General features: G+C 38.7%; 1 protein-coding gene across 1 annotated transcript; it reads right to left on the reverse strand.

Moving 5' to 3' along the window:
- Nucleotides 1-3,813: 3,813 nt before the first annotated feature.
- On the reverse strand, nucleotides 3,814-10,516 carry LOC125972244 (mucin-5AC-like). The gene is made up of 15 exons (XM_049725843.2): nucleotides 10,439-10,516; nucleotides 9,938-10,043; nucleotides 9,767-9,817; nucleotides 9,543-9,573; nucleotides 9,404-9,430; nucleotides 7,795-7,966; nucleotides 7,594-7,706; nucleotides 7,188-7,359; nucleotides 7,000-7,100; nucleotides 6,155-6,326; nucleotides 5,941-6,053; nucleotides 5,556-5,727; nucleotides 5,345-5,457; nucleotides 4,222-4,393; nucleotides 3,814-3,977 (listed from the first exon to the last, which is right to left on the reverse strand). Exons 3-15 carry the CDS (start codon nucleotides 9,791-9,793, stop codon nucleotides 3,863-3,865), a joined length of 1,500 nt encoding a protein of 499 aa, XP_049581800.1. The 5' UTR covers nucleotides 9,794-9,817; nucleotides 9,938-10,043; nucleotides 10,439-10,516; the 3' UTR covers nucleotides 3,814-3,862.
- Between the last annotated feature and the right edge of the window lie 2,929 nt (nucleotides 10,517-13,445).

Here is a 13,445-nt window from a genome sequence, read left to right on the forward strand (position 1 = left end):
GAAAGCGCGTTGTATAGAAAGTCTTGTTTTTTTAGAAAGCCATGTTTTTTGTCCGAAGTTTGTTGACTAAAAGAGAAACAATACGCAAATGACAATATCAGGCAGATTGAGTAAGTCGTTTCAATGGGATGCGATATGAATTGGATGGAAGAGAGAATAAAGAAAGAGAATATAGCAGCCACTTATTCTACTACTGTGTCTGGCCACGCTCTTTGACTTGTTAGTGACTGTGTGGATGTGGTGCTTCCACAAACTTTCCCCTATCTAAATCAAAAACAATCGTAGCTATCCAATTCAATTTGGGTTAAAGGTTTGACCCACAAATTGGGGTCAAATACTTCCTGCTGAAAACATTTTTTTTTTTTTTTTTACAGAACAACCCAACAAATTGGGTTAATTTTTGCAAAACAACCCAAGGTTGGGTCATATAGTATACCTAACTTCCTGGGTCAGTAGTTTTAAGGGCATTTAAGCATTAATTCAGACCAGGCCTAATGTTAAGTATTATAGTAGCCACAAATGCTATGACCAAGTTTAAATACCACATGTAAATTGTTATATCCCTGTCTATGGTACAGAGACATAACGAATTAGAGAATGCAATTTCTGAAGAAATTCCGTGTGAAGGCTGAGGGGTTGAATAAAAACTTGTGGAATGATACTGAATGAGCTGAACATCTTGAAATTGGAATGGTTAGAATCGGCCAAAAAATTTAGAAATTCTGTAACACAAATGAAAAATAATGTATTTTTTTGTGGGTGTTGTAATGGAACAAATGTTTACTTTTGGTGACAAGGAATTTTTAGGAATCAGTAGGTAAAAGATGAAAAGTTTAAAGTTAGAATGGTTTGAATCAGTCAAAAAATGCAGACAGTAGAGAAGAAGAAATTTTATTGTTTTTTATTTTTTGTGGGTTTTTTTAATCGGGGAAATGTAGAATTTTTGCTATAAACTATGCGTATACTTTTGGTATAAACTACACTATACAACTAAAATGAAGAACACTCAAATTTCTTTTTATAATATGTAACAAAAATATTTGAGTTTTGTGAACATGTTAGGGTTTACAATGCAGACATTTTTTAGTTTGTCAATTCGACAGGGCAGTATAGTTTGGACCATCTAGTGATGGAATTCGTCATACTATGTCATTGTAAATGTGTGTCACTATTACATTCTAGTGCACTAAAAACATATTGAATGGCATTAAAATGATAATTGTTCAATAGGAAAATAATGTTTTAGTGTTCAGTGTACATGGGCGGTAGCATTAAGTTAGAGCATTATAAGTTGAATATTTCTATTTACCATTCTTGTTTTATGTGCTTGCACATGTCTGATTTAAATCCATTATTATTAGTCGCAGCGTTAGAGAGGCTCTTTAATTCAAGAAGCAGGTAGTATTCTGTCATATTCTTTGTATTGTCACAAAATAATACTTGTAATGTCTTTGTTACAGTTTTAGAATATGAATTATGATACACTGAACATTTTAGTCAATCACAAATTATTCTGAATATTAACTCTTATTTTCATTTAGCTGTAGCAATGCCGAGGGGCGAGTGTGTGAACAGGTATATAATCCCCTCTAGTGGAGAGTTTTCCAAACAGCAGCTGCCAGTCACTCCAATACTTCCGCAGGCATTTTAAACACAAAAGTGAAATTCCAACTCATAATAACACAACTGGATAATAACTGATAAGCCCTGCAAAAGTGAACTCTACTCTTAATCTGATTTGTTTTAAACAAGTCCAGACATATTTGAAAATGTCATTTTACCGCCACAAATAAGTTTTGGCATACATACTTTGAAGAGGCAGGAGCTAAAAGTTGAAAAAGCGGCACAAGGATTTTTTTTTTTTTTTTTTTTTTATTGTAGAAACAGAGTGACATGTATACAAAATGCTTACTTGTGGCCAAATACAAATGAAGAGCTCCTTTTATGGAAGGAGCAAGTTAGAAGTACAATCTTGTAGAAAATAACAATATTTCTAATTAAAATTTGCCAGAAAGAAAATGATAAATCTGACAAATATAACTAAGTAACAAACAGGAAAAACACGACAATAGGTCACCTTGACCGGTTAGTAATATATGAACACTAATGATTGTAAAAAAGGTAGATGGAACTACTGCAAAACAAAGACGGCAATCAACAAATTAAATACATATACTACATACATTAGCTATGTAACTAGATAAGGGTAGAGACGCTAGCCAACAGAAATAACAATAGATACTTTATGTTCATCAACTTTCAAATTGTTTTTAATTCATCAACTTTTGAACAAGCAGTAAAGACAACCCACTAAAAAACAATAAATCCAAGGAACAAGCAACAATACGAAATAATGGGGGAGCCGATGGATAAAATAGTAAAAAACTGCTACACAAAACCCTGCTGATTGTCATAGCAGGTGCAAGAAAGCTCAACAATAAGACTTGAGAAATAAAACAAAAAAGCAGAACATGTAGGGAGAGAAACAGAAACATTGACAGATTGACATTTTTGGTGCTTTGGCTGTTTGTTAAAAGTTGTTTGTGGTTTGTTTTTAATTCTTCAATTTTTTAATTTCTGTTGACACCCAGTTTCGAGTGGAAAGTGTACTTGGGATTCCCAGTACAGAGTGTGCCAAAGAGTGAAAATAAAAAAAGATAGGCAAAGAAAAAAGAGCACTGGCGTGGAGAGCCGTAAGCCGCTGCGTCCGTGCGGGCCGCCATCTTGGATTTGAACTGCAACTGACGATGAGTCTGACGTCAGCGGTGCGGCGTACACGCGGCATTGTTTACATAAAGGATGAATAATTTGATCGATGGATTTAATAATTTGGAGTGACACGGATGGTTTGATACAGGTGTTATTCATGTTATAGTTATTCGGATAACTGTTAATGTTACGTCAGGCCCGTTCTCAGCTCCTCGTTTGTGTTTATGTCACGTTAGCATACCGTATCGTTTAGCCTGTTGTTGCTTGTTCATGTCTGTTCTTGGTGTTGTAATTTGTCAAATAAATTTCCCCCAAAATCGACTTATACTCTGGTGCGACTTATATATGTTTGTTTTTTCACTGTATTGTGCATTTTATGGCTGATGCGACTTATATTCTGGAGCAACCTTTAGTCCGAAAAATACGGTATATTGTTGTGGTTGCTTGTTGTTACACTAGAGTGGCTCAAACTACAGTAGACAATCGTGTTGTTTGTTTAAAGCACTTTTGTCCAATACAGATGATTTTGATTAGCATGTCCATCATAACTACTATCCATCACTTCTTTCAGTGTTTAGAAACAGAAAAGTGGTCATCTCGCAGTACAGATTTTGTAGGTTTGATCCCAGCACCTGTAACCATGTCATATTATCTTTGAGTAAGATACTGATGCTGCGTCATCAGTAAGTAGATGAAGTGTCGGTGTAAGAAACTTTGAGTGCCTTGTGGGTGGGAAAGCTTTGTAGTATAAGATAAAGCCCATTTACCAAGCCCATAATAAAGCAAATGATAAAACAAACTTCATTCCTAGTGTCTGACAGTGTTGGAATTCACCGACCCAGCCAGTCACTTAAACTGAGCTGATCAAAGGATGACATCGGCATGCTGGCTAACCTCAAACAGAGGGGCTGCACAATTTAGGCAAGGACTGGGGATTCAACTAATGTTTGTGTGACTTGAATGCCCCGGGCGACTGCAAGAATCAGCTGAGCCGGTGCAACCAGGAAACTGTCCAGATGTAACAAATTGCATATTACATGCATTTGCCCTTATTTTGTTGTGTCTGCAACCAAGCAGTGCAAATCTCAATTGGCTTACAAGGAGAAATGAATAAATGACTTTTGATTGCTTGAATTTTTTTTATTTCACACGATTACTCCTTTGTTCCGCAGAAATCAAGGGGACATATGAAACGAACTTTATAATCAGAGCACCGTCCATTCATCTGGTCAGAATTTCTACAGATGAGCCCAGTCTCGGTATCCACTCTGCAGAGATGAAAGAACATTGTCACTGTCACAGGTCCAAAAATCAGAAATAAAAGGAGCCACAACAATCCAGCCGTAGGCAATGATGGCTTCCAATTACCTTCAAGTCATTTCAGTGTAGATACATATATTGTGGGGAATGGATGTAATTGCACTGAATAGTAGTTTGTGTATGTACTGTGACAAGCAGACTCAACTTAGCTACACAAATGTACTACGTAATGGCAGTGGATCTAGTACTTACACGGCAATGGTGTCTCCTGTTGAAGTGGAAGGCTTTCCATCTACAGTTTGGGCCTCAATGCCAAGTGGAAGACGACACATTTCACCTGGGTTTTCAGCAAAGATTTTATCAAGTATCTCATAATCTCCAGTGCCACTGGGTTTGTCTTGATTAAACCACGATGTCTTGCACACTGAAATGAATGAGTCCAGAAGAGGGGAATCATTTCAATATGCAATTTGGAGTTTTCTTTGGAATCAATTTAGGCAAAGTGAAACAACAACAAATACACACACACACACACACACACACACACACACACACACACACACACACACACACACACACACACACACACACACACACACACACACCCACAAGGACACACATGCAAACACACACACAAACACGCACACACGCACGCACACGCACGCACACGCACGCACGCACACACGCAGACACACGCGCACACACACACACACACACACATACACACACACACACACACACACACACACACACACACACACACACACACACACACATCCTAGTTTGAAAAAGTGGCCTAGCTCTTGGTGTGTTCAGATGACTGAAATTGTTCTACTGAAAAGGTTGACGTTGAGTTATTGTAATCAAAACAGAATTAAGGGACAAGTAGAGTGTGTAGGAAAACATGGTAAAAGGTAGGAAAAATTATAAACTGTAAAGACGAGCAAAGTCAAGAAAAAGAGAGCGTGGACGTGATGTAAATAAAATGTACCAGCAAAAATGTTTGCCCCAATATTGCATTTGTGGATGGTTGTTTGTCTCTGTGTGCCCTGCGATTGGATATCTATTTTGATCCATCTCAGGGGTGGGGCCATTTTGCCACTTCCTGTAGACGGAAAATGAATCGCTCAAGTAGTGACCAATCAACTTGAAAGCCAAATGACCATACTCAGTGATGTCATTTTCAGTCAACAAGTGACAAAATGGAAGTAGCTGGATTTTGCTGGATAATTCAGAGTCCACAACCACAATTTTAAAAGAAAATAGAATAGTAGTACCACAGAAAATATCGTAAAGACAAACTTTGAGTTGACTTTTGCTTTAAACTCCTGAAAATAGGCTGAAATAAACTGCCGCACATTATGCACTAGATTACCTTCATGTTCACAGAATTCAAGGGGGCACGAGAAACGAACTTCATAATCTGCACAAAGCCAATTGTAAGGCTGGTCAACATTTCTACAAATAAATCCAGTGCGTGTGTCAGATCTGTTGAGACAATCGGCAGAAAATAATCACTTTCACTAAAGGGATGAAGTAGGATCATTCAACATCAACATTGGTAGTTCATCTTATAACGTACTTACACTTGAATCACATTGCCTGTTGACGCAACACTGGCTCCTGATACGGCCCTGGCCTCAATTCCAATTGGATGTTCACATACCTTCCCTGGATTTTCTTTTTGCAGGTCGGAAAGAGTTTCATAGTCTCCAAAACCACCAGGGCTGTCTCGATTCATCCATGGAGTCCAGCATTCTGGAGCAGTCATAGCAAACATTGATGAAATAAAATGTTAATGATCAAAATTGATATTTAGTATTCCAGATCAATGTATATTTGTGAAATTGCTGAAATACAATGTACAATAATTTGCTAGTTTTCCCATTATCTAAGCCACTTAGTTTATTTGAAATACACATTTCATACATTTTACAGAATCCAACTAAGTGTGTTTTAGAGCAGGATTACCTGCTGGTCTACAAAATTCAAGGGGGCACGAGAAACGAACTTCATAATCTGCACAAGGCCAATTGTTATGCTGGTCAGTGTTTCTACAAATAAATCCATTTTCTGTGTTGAATCTGTTGAAACAATCAGCAGATGTCAGTGACTTTCATTGATGAAATGAAGGGACATCATTCGACATCCACATTGGTAGTTCATCTTGCTATACCGCACTTACGCATGAATTGCATTGCCTGTTGACTCAACACTGGCTCCTGATACGGTTCTGGCCTCAATTCCAGTTGGATATTCACATATCTTGTCTGGATATTCTTTGAGCAGGCTAGGAAGAGTTTCATAGTCTCCAAAACCACCAGGGCTGTCTCGATTAATCCATGGAGTCCAGCATTCTGGAGCAGTCACAGCAGAATTTGTTGAAATGAAATTATGTTAGATGGTCAAAATTGCTATCCAGTACTCCACAACAATATCCATCCATCCATCCATCCATCCATCCATCCATCCATCCATCCATCCATCCATCCATCCATCCATCCATCCATCCATCCATCCATCCATCCATCCATCCATCCATCTTCTATACTGCTTGTCCCCACAGAAGTCAGGGGTGTGCTGGAGCCTATCCCAGCAGTCATCAGGCAGTAGGCGGTATCCAGTCAATCGCAGAGCACACAGAGACGAATAACCATTCACACTCTCACTCACACCTAGGGACAATTTTGAGTGCTCAATCAGGCTACCGAACGTGTTTTGGGGATGTGGGAGGAAACCGGAGTGCCCGGAGATAACCCACGCGGGCACAGGGAGAACATGCAAACTCCACACAGGGAGGGTCGGTGGTGGAATTGAATCTGCACCCTCCTAACTGTGAGGCGGAAGTGCTAACCAGTGCACCACTGAGCCGCCCTCCACATCAATGTATTTGTGAAATTGATGAAAGCATTCATAAATGACTTGGCACATTTACTCATCAGTTAAACAACTTAGTTTGCTTGAAATACAGATTCTATATAATTGCCCCTTTTACAGAAACCCAGTAAATGAGTTTTAGCCTAAGATTACCTGTTGGTTTGCAGAATTCAAGGGGGCACATGAAACGGACTTTATAGTCTGCACAAGGCTGGTCAGTGTTTTGACAAATAAATCCAGTGTGTGCGTCAGATCTGTTGAACCAACCATCAGAGATCAGTCACTTTCACTAGAGGGCTATAGTGGGGGCATTCTATATCAACAGTTCAAGTTGTACTTACACTTGAATCACATTGCCTGTTGATTCAACACTGGCTCCAGATGTCGTTATAACCTCAATTCTACTTGGACGTTCACATATCTTCCCTGGATATTCTTTGTGCAATTCATAAAGAGTTTCATAGTCTCCAGTACCAGAAGGGTCGTCTTGATCAAACCATGGAGTCCAGCATTCTGGAGCAGCCATAAGAGCACATAGCAAGACTTGATGAAATACTATAATGGCGTTAACTAGTCAAAACTGCTATCAAGCACTCCACATCAACGTATTTGTGAAATTGATAGTCATATATACATTAGTTGGCTTACTTTCCCTTTAGCTGACCAACTTAGTTTGCTTGAAATACACATTCTATGTAATTACCCTTGTTACAGAAACCCGGTGAATGTGTTTTAGCGCAAGTTTACCTGCTGGTTTGCAAAATTCGAGGGGGCACAAGAAACGAACTTTATAATCTTGACAAGGCCAATTGTATGGCTGGTCAGCGTTACTACAAATAAATCCAGTGTGTGTGTCAGATCTGTTGAAACAACAATCAGAAATCAGTCACTTTCACTGGAGGGGGGAAGGGGGGGGGGGTGAATTCTACATCATCATGCTTGACTTACGCTTGAATCACATTGGCTGTTGACCCAAGACTTTCTCCTAATATGGTTCTAACCTCAATTCCTTTTGGATGTTCACATATCTTCCCTGGATATTCTTTGTACAATTCATAAAGAGTTTCATAGTCTCCAGTACCAGAAGGGTCGTCTCGATCAAACCATGAAGTCCAGCATTCTAGACAGATCACATGCAGATCACAGATCACAATTCATCTTGTAATCCTAATGCAACACTTGTATAGCAGTGAGTATTACTGGCAAATTTCATTCCAAACACTATTGTACATTGGGAGTCTAAAGATGTTATGATGTGAATCACATTTGGCCAATATGAAAAAATAACTATAATCAGATCTATAAGCAGGTTTAGCTTGTACAATGGGAGTTACCGTATTTTTCGGACTAAAAGTCGCTCCGGAATATATGTCGCATCAGCCATAATGTGCACAATAAAGTGAAAAAAAACATATATAAGTCGCTCCGGAGTATAAGTCGCATTTTGGGGGAAATCTATTCGACAAAATCCGACACCAAGAACAGACATGAACGAGCAACAATAGGCTAAACGATATGGTATGCTAACGTTACATAAACACAAACGAGAAGCTGAGAACGGGCTTGATGTATCAATAACAGTTATTCAAAAAACTATAACATAAATAACACCTTTATCAAACCATCTGTGTCGCTAAAATCATTAAAGCCATCGATCGAGTTTGACCTCCTTTATGTAAACAAGTCCGACGTCAGCGGAGCGTTGCAGTTAAAAATTTTCTACAGGCCCATATAACAATATATAAACGATGTATGAAATAACAATAATAAAAACAACAATTTTATCGAACCATCCGCGTCACTCCAAATCATTCAATCCACCGGAATATTCATCCTCTGTGTAAAAAAACAAAACAAAACCAAAAAAACAGCTGTCGATTCCGGATCTACGTGCGCCACTGACGTCAGCCTCGTTGCCAGTTGGCAGCTCCAATTATTCCACAGATCTATGTATATAACTGTATTATAGCATTACCTAAGTACCAGGCAAGACGTGGGTTTGGGTTTTATTTCATAAATCAAGAGCTCAACATGTGAACCAACACACGCAAGCGCCCTGGATCGCTCTTCCGACACCCCCCACCCCACCTCACCCCCCCCAAACTCATTGACAGTGAGGCTCCAATTATTCCACAGCCATAGTGCGCCCTCATGCGGTTTAAAGTGAAAATAACATGTGAAGTGATCAACTATACTAGTAAGTAAAATGTTAATGATCAAGTAAAAATTTATGAAAAAATTCACATAGAAGTCACTCCTGAGTATAAGTCGCCCCCCCCACCGAAACAGCCATAGTGCGCCGTCATGCGGTTTAAAGTGAAAATAACACGCGAAGTGATCAACTATACTAGTAAGTAAGTAAAATGTTAATGATCAAGTAAAAATTTGTGAAAAAATTCACATCGAAGTCGATCGTGAGTATAAGTCGCCCCCCACCCAAATTATGAAAAATAAATAAATAAATAAATAAATAAACGCAACTTATTGTTCGAAAAATACGGTATGCCTTTAATTGGAGAAAACAAACAATAATGATAATGACAAAATTGTTGCTTACCATCACCAGTAGCTTGCACATGGCCCCCTAGAAAAATAAGTACAAATGAAATATGTTCATTTTCCTGTATCTTTTAAGATGACATGTCACAAAGCAGTATTGTGAAGATCAAGGTTGCATTTCTTAAAAAGGATCATACCAGCATGCAGGAGCACAAGTGCCAGGCCCAACTGTGGGAGAACAGGCATTAGACACAGTGGACCAGGTTAAACCTCACACTGTTTCAATGGGCAATTACATAAACTAGAAACAGGAGACGGCTTGCTCCCGTTCAGTGGAAACAGAGGAGTAGATAAATAATATTGCTATGGAATCTTCTTCTATCCAGCTGCTGTTTGAATTAGGTATATGTTCATACATTACCCATTTTATCATCATTGGATGTGTCATTCGTACAGCAAGGTAAGACTTTTCCTTTAGAAATAAAAACACATTTCTCATAAGCATTCCAGTCATAAATGCATCTACCTATTTTAAAAGATTGTAGACAAAATTGTACAATTTACCACATGAAATGTAAAACAAAATGCTTACAGTACAGAAAGATGTCGTAGAGATCCTCAAGAACTGAGGGAATTTTAGCCTTAACTCCTTGGTGGGGTGGATGCTGCTCTCGATAAGAACCAAGTGACAGACTTCACTGAACACGCACAGAATTAAAGAGAGTTAGATGGTTGTCCTATTCTGTAACACAAACTTTAAAAGATACCATTTCATTTTGAATGATTCTGGTCGCAAAGTTCTAAAACTATGCAACTAGGAGGACAGGATATAAACACCAATTTCAAATCAGTTCACTCTTCCCTACTTAATTGTTTATAAAAAAATATACTTAATGGGTAAAAAAGGAGCATCACATAAAGACTCTACAGAAACCGCATATAAATCTCACATTTCAACATTGATATATTCGATTTTAGTCTAGTTAACCCAAAATGAGACGCCGCACCATTCGTATTTTTTTTTAGAGTTTTGGCAACATGACTAAGAACAAGTATAGTATGAAGCATAATTGTCACTTGCACGACTACTCACCATTCAAGCTATGCTTGAGTATTGGCTCTGTCCCTTCTGCTCAAGAAATGGAAATCCATATAATTACTCCGTTTACAAGTTGTTTATATAGTTTTTTTTTTCATGCGTTTCAAGGGTCAGGTGACCATGGGAATGTATGGAATTTATTTGAGGTATTTAGTGGAAAAGTAAGAAATTTGGAATTCCTTTGGAAAGAAATTTGGAGTTAAAGCAAAAATGATTTGGAGGCATATAGAAACATTTTGTCGACAGAAATAACTTGTTTAGAAAAATACTTTTTTTGAATCAGTATTATATATAGTAAGTATTATTTTGTACTCCAAATATGTTTTAATTTCGCCAGACATCTGTGACAAACGTTTTTAAAAGACTTTGCCGTTTTTAGTTTTAATCAAACTTTTTTTTTCAAACGATGTGTCGAAACTGTGTGTAGATTTCTTTGAAATGTAAAATGCAGTATAAATAAAAAAAACATATTTGAAAGGTGATTTGTGGATGTGGAAATGAAAACAGACTACAGCTGGGTTTAAAAGAAAACAATTAATGACTTACAACCAATCTTCATAAATGTTTGGTTCGAAAAAAAACGTGCCTTCCAATTAGAGGGAAGATTGTACCTCATCCTGCCACAAGGTATCGCATATCTCTATGACACGGTCAAGGAGACATGTCTAGTCATTACAATCAAACTATCCCCTATGAAATTCATACAAAATAATGTTAATTCATATTGGTACATAATGTGTTGCCTGCTTGTTAGGAAGGTTAAGTGTAGGCATGTATTGACTGATGATGCATGATGGACGATATTTGATTAAAGCAAGGTAATGAGAAAAGGGGTGGGCTGGCAGGCAGGTGGGGGATAGACAGACAGACAGACAGACAGACAGACAGACAGACAGACAGATAGAGAGGTTGGTAGGCAGGCAGGCAAGAAGGTATGACCTTAGCATGTTAGACAACGTGTGAGACCAACCCAGCCAGTCACTCAAGCTGGACTGGTCAAGGAATGACATCAGCATGCTGGTCTGGCTCAAACAGAGGGGCCTCAAAATTTGAGCAGGGACTGGCAATTCACCTAATGTTTGAGTGACCTGAATGCCCCACGGGACTGCAAGAACCAGCTGAGCCTGTGCAACCAGGACACTGTCCAGAGTAACTCAAATACTGTTACTGGATTTTTGAAAGGAAAATGATTTTAGGACAGAGAAAAGCATACGACAGTCGATGTGGCTAAACTGGCAGTCTGCCCGGTATACTTAGCTGGGAAACACCCCAATTTGGTCCGTGTTTCATGTGTTTACAGTCAATAAAATTTCTATGTAGCACAAGGCGAGTTATTTGATATACTAACAGGAACCAACAGTAGAAAAGGATGCAGAAACGAGTCGAGTGATATGAGTAAGCAAGCTGGACTGAGGGTGAACAAGACAATGATAATTTGTTACTTGACGTTAATAATTTTTACTTGAATGATCATGTATTTCTACACAGTCTGGAAAAAGTGATACAGTGTCTAATATTTAGCTGTGATAAACCGGCAGATCAAAATCATTAGTATTGCCCAAGTAGAGATGAACCCCTGAATTCGACATATTTAGATATTGATGCAAAATATCGGGGAATTAGATAAATTGCTTTTATTTAATACATTTGGTGGATGGAAACATAGCCAATGCTTGAAATAAGCAGGTTTGCATATCAGTCAAGTTTTCATTTTGCCCCTTGTATAAAATCTGAAAATGAAAAAGCCAAAGCCGAATAGGAAACATTACAGTTAATGGTAAGGAAGGATGGCAAAAGGGTAGGGGTATTTCACATTAAACCACAAGATGAGTACCATGACCTGTAATCTTTGTAACGCAAACCTTGTGCTCTGTGAATGGCATGTATAGGAAAACGTGGAGGAAAACAATGTAAATTTTACATAGCATAAATCAGGCGATTAATGATAATGTACTTTACCAACATGAGCCCTGCAGAGGAATAATCATCAGACTATCGTTGAATTTGTGACTAATATACTACTTGGGCGTCAAGTGCAGAACATGCCGGAACCGTAAATACAGACGTGTTTGCGCGTGTTGTGTCGACACCTGGTGCTATGTGACATACGGCAAACTGACTACCTTTCCTCCCTGTTTGCCATCTGGGCCATGCCGTACATTAAAAGAACTGATAACATCTTGATCGACTTCAAATCAAAACCAACTGTGATGCAGTGATTCAATCATACCTGATGGGTGAGTGCATCAGCCTCCTAGTCTCTGCTGTCCTTACAGATTAGACCCACTCACCTCCTCCTAGTTCTTTCTGTACCCCTATATCATTCAACAAGGGATATTTTATCGTTGAAGCTCTAGTCCTGTTGGTTGGACGAGAGATATAGTACAGTTTCATACAGCTTCATGATAAGCATGCCGGACGATGTCGATGTCGGCTCTTCCTATCATTGTGAAGCAGAATTCACCAAGCGTTGGATTGTTCACCCACTAATAGGGAACGTGAGCTGGGTTTAGACCGTCGTGAGACAGGTTAGTTTCACCCTACTGATAATGTGTAATCAAATTTGCTACCTTACACCGAATAACCTTACACAGAATGTGAGACCAACCCAGCCAGTCACTCAAGCTGGACTGGCCGAGGTATGACATCGGCATGCTGGCTTGTTTTGAATAAAGGGGTTACAAAATTTGAGCAGTAACTGGGGATTCACCTAATGTATGAGTGACTTGAATGCCCACGGCAACTACAAGAACTAAACCTGAACTAAAGCTGAACCTGCGTAACCTAGGCCCTGTCCGGATTAGGTCATGCACTATTGCACAAGTGCAAGGACTGGGGAGTCACCTAAAATGTTTGAGTGAGGTGAAGGCCCAAAGAGATTGAAAGAACAAGCTGAGCCTGTGTAACCAGGACACTGTCCCTAATAGCTCAAGGACTGCCACTGAAATTTTAAGTGCTTGGCCTTTAGTTTAAAAAAAAAAAAAAAAAAAAAAAAAGCACA

Source organism: Syngnathus scovelli, chromosome 7 (assembly GCF_024217435.2).
Source record: "Syngnathus scovelli strain Florida chromosome 7, RoL_Ssco_1.2, whole genome shotgun sequence".
Lineage (NCBI taxonomy): Eukaryota > Metazoa > Chordata > Actinopteri > Syngnathiformes > Syngnathidae > Syngnathus > Syngnathus scovelli.